Source organism: Artemia sp. Qi Xiang Cuo, chromosome 10 (assembly GCF_049724085.1).
Source record: "Artemia sp. Qi Xiang Cuo chromosome 10, ASM4972408v1, whole genome shotgun sequence".
NCBI lineage: Eukaryota > Metazoa > Arthropoda > Branchiopoda > Anostraca > Artemiidae > Artemia > Artemia sp. Qi Xiang Cuo.
The window spans coordinates 65,213,092-65,233,324 of record NC_142803.1 but is presented as its reverse complement, the minus strand read 5'-3'; the positions used below and the strand labels follow the sequence as shown (position 1 = coordinate 65,233,324).

Below are 20,233 nucleotides of genomic sequence, written 5' to 3'. Positions count from 1 at the left end.
CTCTCTGTTGTTTTTTTTTAATTATTACATATTATTTAGATCTTTTATTTTCTAAAAGACACTCTGGGCCTTGGCTATTCTACTTTTAACATATTCACTATACTCACCGTCTTTACTAATAATACTGCCTAGGTAAGTGAAGCTGTCCACTTGATCGATCTTCTCGTCATCCAACTTCAACATCACCTGTTCCTAGTCTTAACAACTTGATATTCTTAACATAAATTTGTAAACCTATTCTTGTACCCTGAACTCGCAAAAACTCTAGAATTTCTTTATTTTGGTAACATTTTTGCTTAGGATGCTTAAATCATCCGCATGATCCTAAATAAAAAAAGCATAATGAAAACATCCTCTTTTTGTTTATTTTTCAGCCCATAATTTATTTTCTTCTTCAGAAAGGTTTTTTCTTAGTACAACCTTTTAGTAGCCCTGTACCTCTACGGTACACCCCTCTTAATATTTTCTCATACTATTCTTATGTTGTTTTTTTTTCATTCTTACACAACAAGCATCACAGTGATCCAAATTTAATACCATTTTACCAAATTTTCTGAATAATTGTGGAAATATTGATAAGGCAAAGGCTAATATTTTAGACATATACCTCTTGTATAAAACCTGCAGACTCTAAAGAATCAATTGGATGAACTTCCACATGACCTTCATTTGAACCACTGTTCTGGGTCGTCAGCAGGACACTGCCATTACTAACTGAGTTTGATGAAATTTTTGCTGAGGGGTGCAGCCAAACATCATATGACTTTTCCTGAAGTGGATTTGGAAGAATTCTTTTTGGGAATGCTTGAGTTGTTGATGAATGTGTATTCTGGGCAATCTAAAAATAAACGATGACACTCGTTTTACTTGATCAAATTTCATTTAGCACTGATTTCAGCACTTTTCAGTGCTGAAATCAGTGCAGCAATTTCATTCAGCCTTTTCATTTTATTTATATAGGTATTTGCATTGATTAATGTTTTCGTTTTCATCTATTCAAATTCGTAGATAACAGCAGAAAAAAATTAATAAATAATCCACAATTTATTTTTTTTTCCTTTTATCTAAAAAATTCTCAACTAATTATAATTAACAAGGATTAAAATAATCTGAATGACGAAGAGGTAAATACTCAATATAAAGCATTCTTCCTTAATTTGTATTGGAACTAACAATAATTTTGGTTATTTATATTCAATTATCTAAAATAAGCCTTACAAATTTAAGTTTATTTAAAGTTATTTGCAAAAAATGGGGTAGAATGCTAGTTTGTAAACTAAGATCAATAATTGGAGCTGATTTATGAGTCAACAACTTAAAAAAAAAAAAAAAATCTTTAAGTTCTTGACACAAAAATGAAAAGTTCTCGAGTGCAAAGGTCAAAATTGTGAGTTTGGTTAAACTCTTTAGTGTAATAATTTAAATCAATACTAGAAAACTCACCACTAGCGGCCTAAATTTGCTCTCCAAGTCTAGCCAACTTTTCGTTTTCTCGTAAATCATTGTCTTGGAAGATCTTCTGTATTCATATATTTTCATTTTTTGCTCATAACTATTATGATTGGTCTTACTGCAAAAGACTAATTATGAGAAAACAAGAGTTATTCTCAAATAGCTTACTTTTTCAGCCGCGAATTAATAAAATTTTTACTGGATGATCTTGCGAGCCAGTTTCATATTTCATTGGATATTCGTAGCTGGAACTTGTTTTCGCTCAGGCACAGCCTGTTAAGACTCGCCCATTTAAATAATTTAGACATGTAACAGACAACAATGTTGAAAAAATTTAATTATGACTGGCAAAAATGCAGTTGCAAATACCCTAATAAATTTTTATATATTTATAACGTGCTTTGAAGGCAAGTTATTGGATTGAACTTATGTCATTCCGCCTATATTTAGTTTTTTGTTCTGTCTGAAGATTGGAACCCTTATTCTTATTTAAGTTTTCCCCCACTATTCAGCTCTGATTTAAGTTGGACTATACTACAACTACTAAAGGCCAACACAGCTAAGGCCAACACAGCTATGCACACTCACCCTCCATTCCAACCTATTCAAAGCCTCCCTCTTTATACCATGCCAAGAATCTCCTATTCCCTTAATTGTTTTCTTACATCATTCTACCCCATTTAGCAACAACCTGCTCTTGGTTTAGCCCTAGACGATTGGCCAACAACGATAATCTTTGGTAATATGCCATCCTTCATCCGCAGAACGTGTCCTATCTACCTCAACCTTTCTCTCATTATAGCCCTTGATCACTGTTGTCACTACAGGTAGCGTCTAATGTTTTATTCTTGGTTCCCAGACTTATCTTCTTATTCTTGCAAACACTTTCAACTGTGAAAAAACACCCTGAGTCTTGGCTTTTCTACTTTTAACATCTTCACTGCACCCACCGTCTTTACTAATAATTCAGTCTAGGTAAGTGAGTTGATTGATCTGTTTTGCTACCCAACATCAGCTATTTATCATTCCTTATTCCCAGTCTTGACATATTCTTAACATTAATTTTTAAACCTATTCTTGCACCTAAACTCGCAAAACCTCGTAATATCATATAAAAGGCTTAAATCATCAGCATAATCTAAATCCAGGAAAGTTTTATTTACCCATTTTTACGTACGTATTTGATTCCGTGTTGTCCTATTTCCTTTGCTGTGTTCCTTAGGACAAAGTCCATCAAAATAATCCATATAAATGGTAATAGAATGCAACCCCGTCTAACTTCTGATATAATAAGAAACCAGCTTCTAACTTCATTTCCTAACTTAATCGCAGCAATGTTAACCTCGTATTGGACTAGTCACTTTAATGTATTTATCTGGTAAACAACACAAGATAAGAGCCTTCACAAAAAATCTTCTAGCAACTGAATCAAACCTTTGCTGATAATATATCAAACTGAGGACTAAAGAGATTTGATGACTCAGGCACTTCTCAATTATTAATCTAAGAGTAAAGATTTGGTCGACGCATCCTCTACCCTTCCTAAAATCACATTGTCCAAATCACCTTTTCAAAAGGTAACGGCACCTATAAGTCTAAAAAGCATCAATTTAGTTAAAATTTGCCTCAAACCGTCAGATAGCTCTCCTCTCTCAAAAATACTATACATAGTTTTCAGTAACTTATCTCTAACCTTGCAAATACTATATTACTGTTGCTTATTTTTCCTCACAAAATAAATCTTCGTTCACATCCAAAGTGTTACAAACTTTGTCATTCTTTTCTATATCTTCTCCTGTAACTATTACAGTTTAGCAAACTCAAAAACAGTTCTGCCAATATCTCTTTAACTCTTTCTTATCACTTGTTGTGGCCAGGTCCTTATCTTTAACTGGGACAAGTCCAGATTGACCATTCCCTTACAATTTATTAACATACCAGTACAATATTTTACTATTATGCCTCCTGGCTGTATTTTCCAGATCATAGGTAATTTTACCCATGGTCTCTATTTCACACATCCTTAACTCATATTTTAATGCTTTCTCCATTTTCATTACATTTTTTTGTTTTCATATGATCTATCACTCAAATAATTGAATTCTTATACAAGCCCATCCTCCTCTCTATTAAATATAAAGTATTTTCACAAACATTCCTAGCTCTGATTCTAGAAATCTTCGCTGAGAAACCATCACCGACTTCACAAACTATTTTCCTAAAATTATTCCATGCATTTTGTCAAATTTCAATCTCTCCAGTTTGGTATTCAGCTTTTCCTGGAAAGTTCCTCTCAATTTCCCAGTTAAGAGTCTACCAACGTCATATCTTCCAGACCGATATAATTCCTAAATTTTACCTTTAAATTAAACCCGGATAATACTAGAACGTGATCTTTACTTTTTATGTCAATAACAGTACTCTTATATACCTTGTCTCGATCCTCTCACTCTTTAGTTGACAGTGAAATAATCAATAAGGTTAACTGTCTTACCATCACGTGAATACCATCTTTATTTGTGGAACTTTTTATGGCAAAATACAGTAATGGTCATAACTGCATTATTATACCTCCAAAATTGCAGCAGTCTGTAACAACTACTGTTTTCTTTTCCAACACCAAATTTACCTAGGCTAGGATATCATCTATCCCTATTTCTACCAGCTTGGGCAATGAAATTGCTAATAAAAATACTATATTTCTACCTAGGACCCAGCCTTTTTGTTGTTGCAGATGTAAGTAAAATTCCCTTAGTCAGTACTATCTCCATTATTCGGTTCTACAGGGCCATATACTTCTATGACTGATACCTTGCACTTTTTAGTCATAAAATGGGAGACTGGCATTCTATTGTTAACACCTTCTCAACCTAAACAAGACTTGGTAGCTTGCCATCATGAACCCTACTCCCTGCGTATGAACCCCATTCTTCCTCCCTAAATTCTATATCTCCTTCTTTCTGGTTTTGTATCCCTGAAATGTGAGTTTCTGCAATTCAAGCCCAGTTCAAAGTGTCTGAAAAATGTCGTTAATAGATATTGTCAGGCTATGGCTCTTTTACTACTATTTCAAATTTTATTCTTTTTAAAATCCGGCATCGGTGGCTTAGATTTGGTGGTTTTCAGTAGATAATGAAGAATCTCGGTACACAAAAATTAGTAAACAATTATCTATGGGTGTTTGCAAATGTGTTTCTCGGCACAAATAAAGCATTTCTGTTATTGGCGTAAACGGAATACATTGTTGTCTCTTTTTTTTGGTGATAGCAACCCTGTGGAATTTGGCTCATAGTATATTTCAATTTTGAGATGTCTCAAATAAGCCTGCTTTTTCAACAAAAAAAAAGCAGGATTATTTGAGATGTATTTCGGATGTGATGCTGCATATATCAAACGATTCGTGGTAGCGAACTGTAAGTAAGGAGCGACCCGGCTCACTAGTAGCCGAAACTCTAAAAAACGGAATATTGATAAAAATAGATATATCGAAAGAATCATATTTTATGCTGATTTCAAATATATAAGTTTCATCAAGTTTAGTTCTACCCATCAAAAGTTACTCGCTTGAGTAAATTTGCCTGAATTTCGAAAAAAGGGGAAACCCCTAAAAGTCATAGAACATTATTGAAAATCATACCATCAGATTCAGCGTATCAAAGAACCTTGCTGTAGAGGTTTCAAGCTCCTATCTGCAGAAATGTGGAATTTTTTATTTTTTACAGATTCTCACTAATTATAAAACAAATAAGAGTCTCAATAGGGATTAGCAGAGTATTTCTGCTGATGATGAAAACAAGCTATGTGTTCGAAACATCCAGAACTTTTGTACTTGTTGTTTCACTGTCAAATAAAGGGACTTATCCCTATTGAAACCCTTATTTGTTTCGTCACAGAAAGGCAGTGTGGTCTTAAACAAATCACTAATTATACAACGTAGATAGTCTTTTATCGTTATCTGTCAATTGTATTTTCTGCAAAAAAATAATCTGCCCGATATTGACAATTACTTTGCACTCAAACGAAGTTAATGCTATTAGTATTGAATGAGTAAATTATGTGTTTTTTTTAATACAGTTGCCTTTTCACCGTTTCTTAGAGGCTGTCTTTAATTTCAGTGGTCGTTCTTTCAGGATTGTTTTTATGACATAAATTTTGAACTTAAGAAAGAAAACTATTTATCATATTACCTTGTCATCTTATATTAAACACTATGCAATTTACAATTGTTATAATGACAAGATTTAATCGTATCTAGGTTCAAAGAAACAATTTTTTTTAAACTTCAAAATATTAATAGGTAAACATTGGTTCTTCATACTTTTTTTGTAATAGCGTCATTACCCGGGGCAACTAAAAAGGCAACATGAAAAAAATAGGCTGACCTTTTGAAAACCATCAGAAGAAGAAGTTACCCAAGCATAATAAAATTTTGGCTACGCCTAGGATAATATGAAATTTGGATGGGTCTATCATATGGAAGTAATAGAAAGTTTGATAATTAAATGTGCGCTTAAAATTTTCTCTTACTTAAAATAGTGTTTTAAAACATGCCGTGACAACAATGATGATTGACAACATGATAACTCAAATGACAATGACAAAAATAATGAACGAAATTATACCTTTGAACCTTTTTCTTCTCTGGGGGTTTCAAAAACAGTCAGGTCATCATTATCAGTGAGTTGTTTTCTATTACTATCTCCCATGGCTGACTGCAATAATAAAAACTGAATGAAAAAAAAAACTGTATAAAACATCTCATTGAAACAACAAGGAACCAGCCAAAGAGTAAACAAGCAAAAGAAGAGAGATTGAGCCTCAGTATAGAAGACCAGTCTGTCTCATCATTTTATCCCCTTTATTCTTTTCCTTTTTTTTTTTTTTTTTTTTTTCTTTTTTTTTTTTTTTTTTTTTATTATTCAAGACCCAACATGGTATTTTTTTTCACTTGAGACAAGAACATGGACCATAATTTTCCACTGTAGTTTCTCATTACAGAGAAAACCCCCTAATTCTGTATACACCCTGTTTTTAAAAACCCTTTACAATACTGCAGGGAACACATATGAGCTAAGCTTGGTTTGAACATGGCTTCTGTTTGCAGAGATATTATCCAAATTTGAAGATATTTTTTCAGATTTTTATAAAGTGTAATTCAAAAATTTTTGATGTAGGATTGAAGAAGAATGGTAAAATTAAAATGGGTAGAACTCAGCTTAGAAGGGGTTGAGAACTAATTTCTGTTAATTTTGAAAATTGTGTTATATAATAAAGAAGACCTAACAGGACAATGGTTTTCATGATTTGGGATAGATTTTCTGCTAATTGTGATGTTTGGTTTAGTTTTTTAAAGCTAATATCAATATCAAAAATCTTTTCGAGCCTTACAAGCAGTAAAAGAATGGACCCCAAAGCTTAAACACCTTCCAGAACCTTGATTTTGGCTAAATTCATTTCTGAATGTTTCATTGACACAAAAGTTGTCCAAATTCATTTAAAACTTGAAAAAAAAACACTTTTAAACAAACGACAAAAACAAGTCTTTTAATCTTACTACTGTTATTACTATGTTGTCTTTTTATTATTATTATTAGGCATTTTATCGTCTTGAATTCTTCTGTATCATTTAATTTCGCAATATTTGTCTATTTTTAGTCTTTATGTCACTCTTACCATTTTGTGTGTTTATAATACAGACAAAATGTAGAATACAAAATGCATGTTGTCTTTTTCTGAGAATTTGAATAAAAGAAATCGAAGGAGAAATCTAGTTATCTCTAGGGGCATTTGAATAAAAGAAATCGAAGGAGGAATTTAGTTATGTCTAGGACTTTTAGAGCTTTATCCAAATTCACACTTTTAAAAGTTTGCTTGAAGCTATAAATTGCAAAATTTTCCCAGGGTAGACTACAAAAATTTTCCCAGGCTAGACTACAGGGTATTTTCAAAAACAGTTAACAGTAGTATCTTAGGTGCTGATCCGACCAGTACATGAAACGGTACAAGATAATAGTGTATACAATATGAACGGTACATTGGAATTGCGCACACTTACACGTGAACATTTTAAAAAGCTAATCTGCCTTGGAAACAGTTTGACGTGTTCGGAGGGATTACGTTCCTTGGCGTTTGATTGACATTTACAAAAAAGGGTTTAGCATTTGCAAATTTGATCCTATTAAGGTGGAAAAAAAGAATTTAGCATTTGCGAATAATTCGATGTGTTTTCATTTTAAAATAGTTAAGAAATAAAAATATTTAACAAGAAATGGCTGAAGTGTTTTGGGGGGGGATGGGTTGATTGTGTACTGTATAATACACAAGTGTATTATACAATGGCTGAAAAGTGTTTTTTTTTTGGGGGGGGGGAGATGGGTTGATTGTGAAATGTATAATACACAAGTGATGTTTGGACAGTGTTGTCAATTTAAAATATACTTCAAACAAATACAACTTAAAAACAATAGGTAAATTTTTTTTCTTTCCTTTTTTTTCCAAGACAGTGCAATTTAAATCGGTGAATATTTCGGCTCTATGTCCAAGGGCCGTCTTCAGCACAACATAGGGCCGAAATATTCACCGATTTAAATTGCACTGTCTTGGAAAAAAAATTTCCCTATTGTTTTTAAGTTGTATTTGTTTGATATGGAAAGGCAGTGTGGTCTTCGTCAATATTTGCTAAAATATACGTCGATGTGCTGTCAATTTAAAATAGTTACGAAATAAAAAAAATTAACGAGACATGGATTAAAAGTGTCTAGGAGTGAGATGGGTCTTTTGTGTACTGCATATTACGAACACTACATATTGACAGTGTTGGCAATCTAAATATTTCTAATATTGGTAGACACATTAAAATAGTTACGAAATAAAAAATTTTAACGAGAAATGGCTGAAAAGTGTTTTGGGGGGGGGGAGATGGGTTGATTATGTACTGTATAATACACAAGTGATGTTTGGACAGTGTTGTCAATTTAAAATATACTTCGATGTGTTGTCAATTTAAAATAGTTTAGAAATAAAAAATTTTAACAAGAAATGGCTGGTGTTTTGGGGGGAGATGGGTTGATTGTGTACTGTATAATACACAAGTGATGTTTGGACAGTGTTGTCAATTTAAAATATACTTCGATGTGTTGTCAATGTAAAATAGTTAAGAAATAAAAAAATTTAACAAGAAATGGCTGAAAAGTGTTTTGGGGGGGGATGGGTTGATTGTGTACTGTATAATACACAAGTGATGTTTGGACAGTGTTGTCAATTTAAAATATACTTCGATGTGTTGTCAATTTAAAATAGTTAAGAAATAAAAAAAAATTAACAAGAAATGGCTGAAAAGTGTTTTGGGGGGAGATGGGTTGATTGTACATGAAAATTTCCTCAAATGTACAGGAAATTTTATCCCAAAGGTTGTTCAGCCCCAAAATTTTATGTCTGCCTAAAATCCATAAGAAAGATATTCCGTTACGTCCAATTGTAGCATGTTATAGTTCTCCAGCTACGGGTATAGGAAGCTTTTTAGCCACCATTTTTAAGCCTCTTTTAAGCCCACAGAAATCCTATATAAAAAACTCCATAGATCTTGTTGAGAAGTTAAAAAATCAAAGTACAACAGAAAATACCGTTTTATCTAGTTTTGATGCAGTTTCTATGTACACTTCATGCGATGTCCATAAATGTGAGCAGGCTTTACAAAGAAAATTAGAGGAAAATTCAGCTTGGTATAATTACAAAACTTTGGAAATTGATACAATAATGACCCTTGTCTGTCTTTACAACAAGTTCTCCTCGTATTTTAAATTCCAAAAAATAATTTTTCCTTCAAATAATGGGCTTATCCATGGGCACTGTCTTGTCTCCTTATTTGGCAAATTTTTACATGGATTTCATAGAACAGTCTGCTTTGAATAGTTTCCACTTAAAACACTCTATCTGGTTTCGTTTTGTTGATGATATCCCTTCTGTTTGGGAACATGAACAATACTCTCTAAGAGATTTTTTGGCACATTTGAACTCTTTTGATTCGAATCTCCAGTTCACAATGGAACTCAAAGATTCAGGTAAGCTGCCTTTCTTGGATGTTTTGATTATAAAAACTAATCCTAGTCTTGAATTTTCTATATATAGAAAGCCGACTCATAATGATCGATATCTACATTTCTCTTCCCATCACCCTCCTTCCGTGAAAAGAGGGATAATAATCTCTTTAGTCGACAGAGTTTTAAAAATTTGTTCCCGTAATCATATTAATTCTAAATTAAATTATTTAAAGGATATTCTTTTCTGCAATGGTTACCCAAACAAACTCATTGAAAATATAATTGATAGACGATTAAAAAAGATAAAAGAACAAAATAGGGAGCTTGTCCCCCTTGATTCAGTTACATCGGCAATTGAGAAAAAAACTTATCGTTTTACCATACATCCCGAAACTTGGCAATAAACTTGGAAAAATTCTAAAAAAAACATAATCTCTCTGTTTCTTTCAAAACCGAACAAAAAGTTGAACACTTTTTCAACTCATGAAAGGATAAAACAGACCCTGTACTCGGTAGTGGTGTCTACAGAATCCCATGTTCTTGTGGAAAATTTTACATTGGTAGGACCCATCAACAACTAGGTGAACGTTTGCATGAGCACAAAATTTCAATAGATAAGTCCCTGAGATTAAAAAATAACAATGACAACTTTGATTCGGCTTTGGCTGCGCATATTTTCGTAAATCTGACACATCTAGTTCTGTTTGACAAGGAAACCTTAATATCAACTGTAAATTGCGTACCACAAACTTTTAAAGAGGTAATTGAGATAATAAAATATATGAACCAAAATTTAGCAATAAATAGAGATACTGGAGATATTTCATTAAGCCCAATTTACGACATTTTAATCTTGAAGGACTCAATCAATATTTTCACCCGAAATAACTTAAAAGAACCTATTTGCATATCTAATGAAAACCGAAATTGTGGACCAGCTAAAACTATTGCAAGGCAAAAGATCCTTGCCCAATCATCTTGGTAAATTCATTTTCATTGATTCATGCTTGTTTTTTATTCAGTGTCTGTTCTGTCTTTGTAAGGTAAACTTCGAAAGGTTAGATTTTCGTTTTTTTTTTCTTTTTTGTTTAGCACTGAGGACGACTTGGAGGAGGTCCTTGTCGAAATATTTTCTTATATTTTCATCTTCATGGTTTCGCCACTGGCCGACAAAATCCTCGTTTTTTACCCTTTTTGATTTTATTTTTCATTTTGTTACTTTCTCTCCTCTGTGAGTTTCATTTGCCATAATAATCCTTTTTTTTCCTCAAGTCAAATTCTACAGTGAATACAAAGCACAATATTTTAATACAATACAACTGGCCCAAAACAACAGTGAAAAAGGGCTTGAAAGAATGGAATAAAGCAAATATCCTCTCTTTGTCACAAGATTACTTGCCAACAGTAGGAATAATAAAACATAACACCTATATATAAAATACTTCAGCCCAAAGTCCTGCAAGCAGAGGGAATGTAGATGATTTGAATCCAATCAATAGTACAAATATAATAGGCCAAAGCAGAATATCAGACTTAAATTTAGTGTAGCATCAACTATGAAAAATTTCTAGTGAGGCTTGTCCAATGGCAACATTCTGTACATAACAAAATCAGAAAAAAAAAATTTGCTTTTAAAACTTCTCCCTCAAGAGTCTATTTACTTTAATGCTAAAGATTAATTTCTCAGCAAACTCCCATCAGAAACCTAGTTAGGCTGAGCCTAATCTCAGTCCTGGTTAGGGCGAACTATGCATGTTTTTGTCTGTGTCATAGACAAGTAGGTTTGACCAAAGCCTAAAGAACCAAAAACAATTATGACAATTTCACTGTTTTTGTGTTCAAGACACTAAAAAAAAAAAATACATGTAGTGTTCAAAACCTAATATCTTCTCTCCCCTTTCCCTGAGACTGTTAAGTCCCATGGAAAAAAAAAACTATCCGAGGCTGCTGAATTTATGTTCATGTGGGACTATGCTTTCTTTACCTGAGAATTTTTTTTTTTCGTTTCTGAGCCTCAATCTGTTTATAGCACACATGGGAAAATACACGCACATATTTATAAATTCAAATTTGTAATTACAGAGAAGATGATTGCCAAGCTAAAAGGATACAGAAAAGCTCAGAATAATGCCATTTTTTAGAAATAAAAAGTAAAAACAAGACATAAAATATTTCACCTCAGTAAGACAGTGGAAACTAATCATGCCTGGAACATCAACCACTTTTGTAGAAAATCACCAAATTAAATGAAAATCACCAAATTAAAGAAGAATAACCCAAAATCACCAGATTCAAGAAAATCACCAGGAGCATGAAAAATCACCAGATCTGGTGATAAATCACCAGTGGTAGCAACCCTTGGTGTTCATCCTTGCTATTCCTAATTTTGTAGACTGCATTCCATTACACCCCAGATAAGTGGATAAGTAATGGAATGCAATCTATAAATTACAAACACCTGGGATGAACACCATGTATAAAAAACATTTATAAGTTGGCATATTATTCAGCACAATTTTGAAAACAGAAAAAACATTTATCCCAAGCATGGTTTTTTGATAATATTTTTTTTCAAAGTTAGAAAAACATGGAAAAAAAGGAAAGAAGTGAGGATAAATGTTCTCCCCTGAAAAATATGTCAACTAGGATTATTACACATATTATGAAGTAAGAATGGTTTTCTTAACATGTCTCCTTATGACCAGGACTGGTTTTAAATTTATACCTAAACAGAGGATAAGTTTTGTATTATTGAATCAATTAGAATAATTCTTATAAATATCATGGAATAAGGAATATAATGTCACTATTTTGATTATATTGTATTAACATTATAACATATTTCCTGTAGAAATGGCCACCTAGGTTTCTAACAGTTTATCAGAATATTGACTAGGTCTAACCTGGGTAAAATTCTAGTTTAGCTATTTTTCACTACGGTATCCTTAGAAATGTGTTATTTTAGGAAAATGAAACAATATATTACCAAGCTTCCATGTTAGCCCTCTTCTGATTTCTAAATCTTAGAAATTCGCCTTGACAGGACAAAACAACATTTTGCTTTAATTTTCAGTTATCAGTTCCTTTTTCTCTGGTTTTAGTTCTGAAAATGCAATTCCTGTTATTTGAGTGGAATTTTAAGCCATTTAAGCATTTTTATAAATTTAAGAAATGTATTTGCAGATGTTTAAAACCTCATACACTGAGACTGAGCAAAGTTGTGAAGCTCAAAACAGTTCTCTTGTACTTCAGTAAAGCAGATGATCTGTTTTGCAAGGTTTCACTTTCATAATACAAAGATTTTTAATGGTCATCAAAGGTGTGGAGGTAGGTACTTCAAAATACATTACTGGGACATACTTTACTCCTTAGACCCATACCTGAAAGTTTCATTTTCCTAGCATAACCCTTTTCCAAGGTAGCAAAAAGTACCTAATCTAGAATTTTACCCTAACCTGAAATTGTATATGAGTTGTTACCCATTCAAAAGAAAGTGTTATTGAATTCTGAAACAGCTTTAAAAATTCTCAAATATTACTTAGCCTATATCATTCTGGAATAATAATATAATTCCTTTGACTATTTCACTTCACCTTATTCCCCCCCCCACTGATGGTCAAGTATATAGGCCTAATTAAATATTCTTCATGAATTTTCTTTAAATTTGCTCTTGACAGCATCATATAGCTAGGATAAAAGTGAATACATCACTTGATGCATCTTTTAATGCTCTTTCTTAATTTAATAGTGTCTTTTAGGGGAACTTACATTTTGAGTCCTAAAAGGACTCATAACAGTTAATAATAACCAGAAATTTAAAAATGTGCTTCTAAAACACTGTCTAGTGAAAAAAAAATTGTCATTTGTAGCTGATCAAGGAATAATAATTATTGTCATTAGGCCTAGTCTTTAATAGTTAAATGTTAATATAAAAATGAATTTGCATAAATTGCTAAAAAGACTCCAAAATCTCTAAAAAATTACACCAGTTTTGATGTGATACATTTTCAAGGGTTTCAGGCTCTTTCAAAAGATTTTTATAAATTTAATTTTAAAATATCATTTTACTATTAAGACTAAAGGCCTGTTTTTAATGGAATGATTCCACAAAAGTTAGGACAAGTTCTCAAATTGCATGTTTTCTTTAAATATTTCTATGTTTTATTAAGGAATGACAAGGAATGATTCCAGTCCTGTCCAACCAAGATAGGAATGGCAAGAACTTGCTCATGTAGCAAGTTTCGTGGATCTGTCCAGAAAATTCAAGTCTTGCCTTAATCTGAGCAGCAATAAAATTCCTTGTAACTTATAAGACTCCTAACGCAGAGCCATCTCAGTGATGCAGAAATAAATTCCTAATGGAGAAGCGTTTCAGAATAGAAAGTGTTCTACGTGCTAAGGGAGGGCTTTGTCTTTTTGGTGCATAACCACAGCTGAGCCACCGTGATTTTGGAATTTTTGTCTGATTCCAAACTTTCAGTCAAAATAATCCCATTTTTGTACAAAAAAAAGCCCACTTTCCAGCCCCCACGCCCACTCCAAAATTCATCCCGCCCCTGACGGCTAAAACAAGCCCACGGGGCGGAAAACAAGCCCATATGGCAACACAGTAACTTAGCAGCCCACACAATTTTTAAAATTTCGTTTATTTCTTCAGTGATTTAAGTCAAAATAATTGGTTACCGCTCTCTATTTCCGAAAGTATCATCTCATGTTAACGCTGCCTAAGAAAAGTGTAGTGAGACTTTAACATACTATTTTTCTTTTCCAGCCACTTCGTCTGGAAAGGTCGTTGAAACTTCAGAGGAAGTAATTCAATTTGAAACTAAAAGTTCTAGTATCCCTTTTCAGGGTAAATTCTATCCAGTGAGATCATATATTCCAGTTATGTGATGTTACTTGGTCCAAGGATAGATTTAAAAATATTCTGGCAGGAACAAAACAATTCTATGAAATCTATCAAACAGTTCGTGTTAATGAACTGTAACTACTGTAATTAAGGAGCGACCCGGCTCAATAGTAACCGAAACTCTAAAAAACGGAATTTTAATACCGATAGATACATCAAAAGAATCGGATTTTTATGCTGATTTGAAATATATAAGTCATCAAGTTTAGTCTAGCCCATTAATAATAGCCCATAAAAAGTTACAAGCCTAATAAAATTTGTCTTATTTTCGAAATTAATCAAAAAAAAACTTTTCGCACAAAATAAGATTTTCAAAAAAAAGTAAACAACTCCATTAAACCAAAAATTATCAAAAGTAGAATCAAATAATCGAGCCAGAATATAATTTGTACTTTATTGAAAAAAAAATCAAATGAATTTACTGAAAAAAATGTTCATTGTCAGTTTAATATACATATTGTGATATTTAGTCCTTAAATCTTAATTAATTTTTGATTTCTTAAAGTTATAAAAGTGAAAACATTTAAAAGAATTTTTTTTAGTAAAGTACAAATTATATTATGGCTCTTAGAAATCATAGGGCTTAGAACCCTACTCAGATTAATTTCTGCTCGTTTAGAGTTTGACTTATTTTAATTTCTGTTTTTTTTGGGTTTCATTTATTTACTAATACTGATTTGTGGTAGTTTTGTGCTTGGTAGATTATTTGATTATATTTTTGTTCATTTTTTCAAGCCCTTTTTCAAGTTTCTACGACAAAGATTTCAATGAATACTTATATGCCCCCAAGGCATAACTTGTAACCCTTGCCCTGAAGACTGTGTGGGGAGTTTCCTGCTCAAAGATATAATTTCCTGAATTTTAAACTGCGTTGAACAAATTGGCTATCTCAAAATTTTGATTGTATGTGTTTAGTGAAATTGTGGACGTGAGAGGGGGGTTAGTTGCCCTCCAATTACTTACGACTATTAAAAAGGAAACTAGCCGTTTCAATTTCCAATCGAATAAGCCCTTTTTGAAGTTAATACGACAACACTTTCTATAAAAACCTTATATGCCCCCAGGGCAGAACTAACAACCCTTGCCCTGAGGGATGTGGGGGGGGGGGGTTGTCATCTTTAAAAACCTAATTTACAAAACTTTCAACTACGTTGAACGAAATGACTATCTCAAAATTTGATTGGACGTGTTTAAGGGAAAGGTGGGTGTGAGAGGGGGGTTAGTTGCCCTCTAATCACTTTCGACTATTAAAATGAGCACTAGCCCTTTGTTTTTTGACTTTCCAATCGAACGAGCCCTTTTTAAAGTTTCTACGACAAAGCTCTCAATTAAAACCTTATATGCCCCCAGGGCATAACTTATAACCCTTACCCTGAAGACTGTAGGGGGAGTTTCCTGCTCAAAGCTATATTTTCCAGAACTTTCAACTACATTGAACAAAATGGCCATCTCAAAATTATGATTGGATGTGTTTGGGGAAATGGTGGGCATTGAAGGGGTGTTAGTTGCCTTCCAATAACCTTCGACTATTAAAAGGGGACTAGCCATTTATATTTCCAATTTAATGAGCCCATTTTGAAGTTTCTACGACAACACTTTCTATGAAAACCTTATATGCCCCCAGGGCATAACTTATAACCCTTGCCCTGAGGGCTATGGGGAGGGGAGGCTGTCATCCTCAAAAACCTAATTTTCAGAACTTTCAACTACGTTGAATAAAATGGCTATCTAAAAATTTTGATTGGATGTGTTTGAGAAAAAGGTGGGTGTGAGAGAGGGGTTAGTTGCCCTCCAATCCATTTCGACTATTAAAAAGGGCACTAGCCCTTTTAATTTCCAATCAAATGAGCTCTTTTTGAAGTCTCTACGACAATGCTTTCTATAAAATCTTATATGCCCCCAGGAAATAACTTACAACCCTTGCCCTGAGGGTTGTGGGGGAGTGTCTTCCTCAACAACATAATTTCTATCTGGAAATCAACTACGCTGAACAAAAGGGCTATCTCAAAATTTTGATTGGATGTGTTTGGAGAAATGGTGGGTGTAGAAGGGGTGTTAGTTGCCTTCCAATCACTTTCGACTATTAAAAAGGACACAAGCCACTCGAATTTCCAATCGAATAAGCACTTTTCGAAGTTTCTACGACAACTCCTTCGATACGAAGTGCCCTGGTCTGAAGAAAGAAAGGAAAAAAACAACAAAAAAACATTGTGCCAACACCGTTCTTTACTTAGGCAGCGCTACTGCGCTGCCTATGAAAAGGGGTAAACATCCCCTAAAAGTCACAGACTCTTAATGAAAATCACATCATCAAATTCAGCATATCAGAGAACCCTACTGCAGAGGTTTCAAGCTCCTATCTGCAAAAATGTGGAATTTTATATTTTTTGCCAAAAGAAAGATCACGGATGCGTGTTTGTTTTTTTGTATTTTTTCCCCAGGGGTGATCGTATCGATCCAGTGGACCTAGAATGTTGCGAGAGGGCTCGCGACACTAGAGCTCATGACAGTCGCGATAGGGCTCGCGAACTAAAAGTTCTTGTGCCCTTTTCAAGTGACCAAAAAAATTAGAGGGTAACTAGGCCCCCTCCCACGCTCATCCCCCCCCCCAAAGTCATGGGATAAAAATTTCGAGATAGGCATTTTGTTCAGCATAGTAAAAAAAACAAAAAAAAATATTTCTTTGAGGACGACTTAATTCCCCACAGTCCCCGGGGGAAGGGCTGCAAAATATGAACTTTGCCCATTGTTTATATATAGTATTGGTTATTGGGAAGTATACAGACGTTTTCAGGGGAGATTTTTTCTGGTCGGTGGGGAGGGGGGTTACGTGGGAGGATCCTTCCATTGAGGAAGATAATTTTCATGAAGGGGTGCTGGATTTTCCAGCATTATTTAAATAACAATCATAAATTAAGTTAAAAAAAACAAGTTTTTTTTAACTGAAAGTAAGGAGCAACATTAAAACTTCAAAAGAAGAGAAATTATTAGCCTACGTATATGAGGGGGTTTGTCCCCTTCTCAATACCTTACTCTTTAGGCTTAAGTATCTTTAGAAATTTCAAAGGAGCTATTTCTCGATTTATTTGTTGTTCTCGATTTATTTGTTGTTCTCAATTTACTTGTTGTTCTCGATTTATTTGTTAAATTGCACACCACACACCACACATTTTTACTTTGATAAAATCAAAGTAAAAATTAGGCGCTGCCTAAGTAAAGAACGATGTGGGCACAATGTATTATTTATTTTTTGGTTTCTTGGTCTTAGACCAGGACACTTCGTATCGAAGGAGTTGTCGTAGAAACTTCGAAAAGGGATCATTCGTTTTGAAATTGGAAGGGTTTGTGCCCTTTTTAACAGCCGAAAGTGACTGGAAGGCGACTAACACCCCTTCTACGCACAAGTTCCCCAAACACATCCAATCAAAGTTTTAAGATATTCATTTTGTTCAGCGTAGTTGATGTCCACATAGAAATTATGTTTTTGAGGATCACACTCCCCCTACAACCCTCAAGGCAATGGTTGTAAGTTGTACCCTGGGGGCATATAAGGTTTTTTTTTTATAGAAAGCTTTGTCGTAGAAACTTCAAAAAGGGCTCATTCGATTGGAAATTCAAAGGGCTAGTGCCCTTTTTAAAAATTTCCCCGACCGGGGGGGGGGGGGGTCGGGGGTTACGCGGGAGGATCTTTCCATGGAGGAAGATAATTTCCATGAAGGGGTTGCTGGATTTTCTATTTTTATTTAAATAACAATCAGGAATTAAGTTTAAAAAAACAAGTTTTTTTTAACTGAATAAGGAGCAACATTAAAACTTCAAAAAAGAGAAATTATTACGTATATAAGGGAGTTTGTCCCCTCATCAATACCTCACTTTAGGCTTAAGTATTTTTAGTAATTTCAAAAGAGCTATTTATCATAGGCAGCGCTATTGCGCTGCCTAAGTAAAGAACGATGTGGGCACAATGTATTATTTATTTTTTGGTTTCTTGGTCTTAGACCAGGACACCTCGTATCAAAGGAGTTGTCGTAGAAACTTCGAAAAGGGCTCATTCGATTGGAAATTGGAAGGATTTGTGCCCTTTTTAACAGCCGAAAGTGACTGGAAGGCGACTAACACCCCTTCTACGCACACCAGTTCCCCAAACACATCCAATCAAAGTTTTGAGATAGCCATTTTGTTCAGCTTAGTTGATTTCCACATAGAAATTATGTTTTTGAGGAGCACACTCCCCCCACAACCCACAAGGCAAGGGTTATAAGTTATGCCCTGGGGGCATATAAGGTTTTTTATAGAAAGCTTTGTCGTAGAAACTTCAAATAGGACTCATTCGATTGGAAATTCAAAGGGCTAGTGCTCTTTTTAATAGTCGAAAGTGATTGGAGAGCAACTAAACCCCCCCCCCCTCTCACGCCCACCTTTTCCCCAAACATATCCAATCAAAATTTTGAGATAGCCATTTTGTTCAAAGTAGTTGAAAGCTCCGGAAATTATATCTTTGAAGATGATACTCCCCCCAAAACCCTCAGGGTAAGGGTTGTAAGTTATGCCCTGGGGGCATATAAGGATTTTATTGAAAGCTTTGTCGTAGAAACTTGAAAATGGGCTGAAACTTTAAAAGGGCTGAACTTTACTAAAAAAAAATACAAATAAATGTGCATTGTCAGTTTAATATACATATACTGATATTTAGTAATCAAAATGTTAATATTATTTGATTTATTAAAGTTATAAAAGTAAAAACATTTATATTTTTTCAGTAAAGTGTAAATTATGTTCTGGCCTTGGGAAAGCATAGGGGTTTTGAGCCCTACTCATGTTAATTTCTGTTCGTTTTGAGTTTGACTTGATCATTTAATGTAGTTTCTTTTTGTTTTGGGTTTCCTTTATTTATCGATGCTGATTTGTGGTAGTTTCACGCTTGGTAGATTATTTGATTTTATTTTTGCTCATTTTTGGTTTAATGGAGTTCTTTACTTTTCTTTGAAAAACTTATTTTGTGGAAAAAGTTTTTTTTATAATTCTAATTAAATGGCCTTTGTGATTCAGTCAATCTTAAAGAACTGGAACAAAATTCGAACTTTAGCGTAAGGAGCGAGGTATTGACGAGGGGGCGAACCCCCTCATATATGTAATATAATTATACGAATATAGAAGTTGAAAATGTAAGTTAATTCATAAGTTACGTATATTTATTACTAATAAAAACGTTCGTAAATAAAACTAAAAGGTCCCGTGCCCTTTTTAAGTAACCAAAAAAATTGGAGGGCAACTAGGCCCCCTTCACTGCCCCTTTTTTCTCAAAATCGTCCCATCAAAATTTTGAGAAAGTCATTTAGCCAAAAAAGAGTAAAATTAATATGTTAATTTTGTTTTAGTTGTTCATATACGGTGAGCCAAAATCAACCCTGCATTAATTCAAAAATGTTCAGAGATTAAATTAAAAAAACAAGTTTTTTTAACTGAAAGTAAGGAGCGATATTAAAACTTAAAAAGAAAAGAAATTATTCCGTAGTTTTTAATTGTTATAAAAAGTAGAGTTGTGAGAAAGAGTCAAACATTAGCGTAAAGAGTTAGGCGCTGAGGAGGGGACAGCGCCTTTCATATACGGAATAATTTCTGTTCGTTTTAAGTTTAATGTCGCTACTTACTTTCATTTAAAAAAAAATGTTTTTTAAAAAATTTAATGTCATTCAGAGACTGTATACTAAAAAGACCGTCTGGAAATAAGTGGGGTTGCCACCTGACAACCATGTCGGATTTTTAAAAGCTCTATCCGATCCAAACTAGAATACGGGACTAATTTTTCTCCAATTGTCCCCCATCTGCTTTT

General features: G+C 33.6%; 1 protein-coding gene across 1 annotated transcript; it reads right to left on the bottom strand.

Annotated features, from left to right (window-relative positions):
* Positions 1-39: 39 nt before the first annotated feature.
* LOC148948044 (uncharacterized) lies at positions 40-11,849 on the bottom strand. Its single transcript, XM_089095679.1, has 3 exons — positions 11,669-11,849; positions 6,075-6,164; positions 40-838 (listed from the first exon to the last, which is right to left on the bottom strand). Exons 1-3 carry the CDS (start codon positions 11,693-11,695, stop codon positions 596-598), a joined length of 360 nt encoding a protein of 119 aa, XP_088951805.1. The 5' UTR covers positions 11,696-11,849; the 3' UTR covers positions 40-595.
* Positions 11,850-20,233: the final 8,384 nt, after the last annotated feature.

Coding starts and splice junctions, on each gene's coding strand:
- LOC148948044 (XM_089095679.1), bottom strand. CDS start 11,695: ATGATTAGTTTCCACTGTCTTACTGAG. Junction 6,165..11,668: donor GTTTCCACTGTCTTACTGAG/GTGAAATATTTT, acceptor TTATTATTGCAG/TCAGCCATGGGAGATAGTAA. Junction 839..6,074: donor GAGAAGAAAAAGGTTCAAAG/GTATAATTTCGT, acceptor GTTTATTTTTAG/ATTGCCCAGAATACACATTC.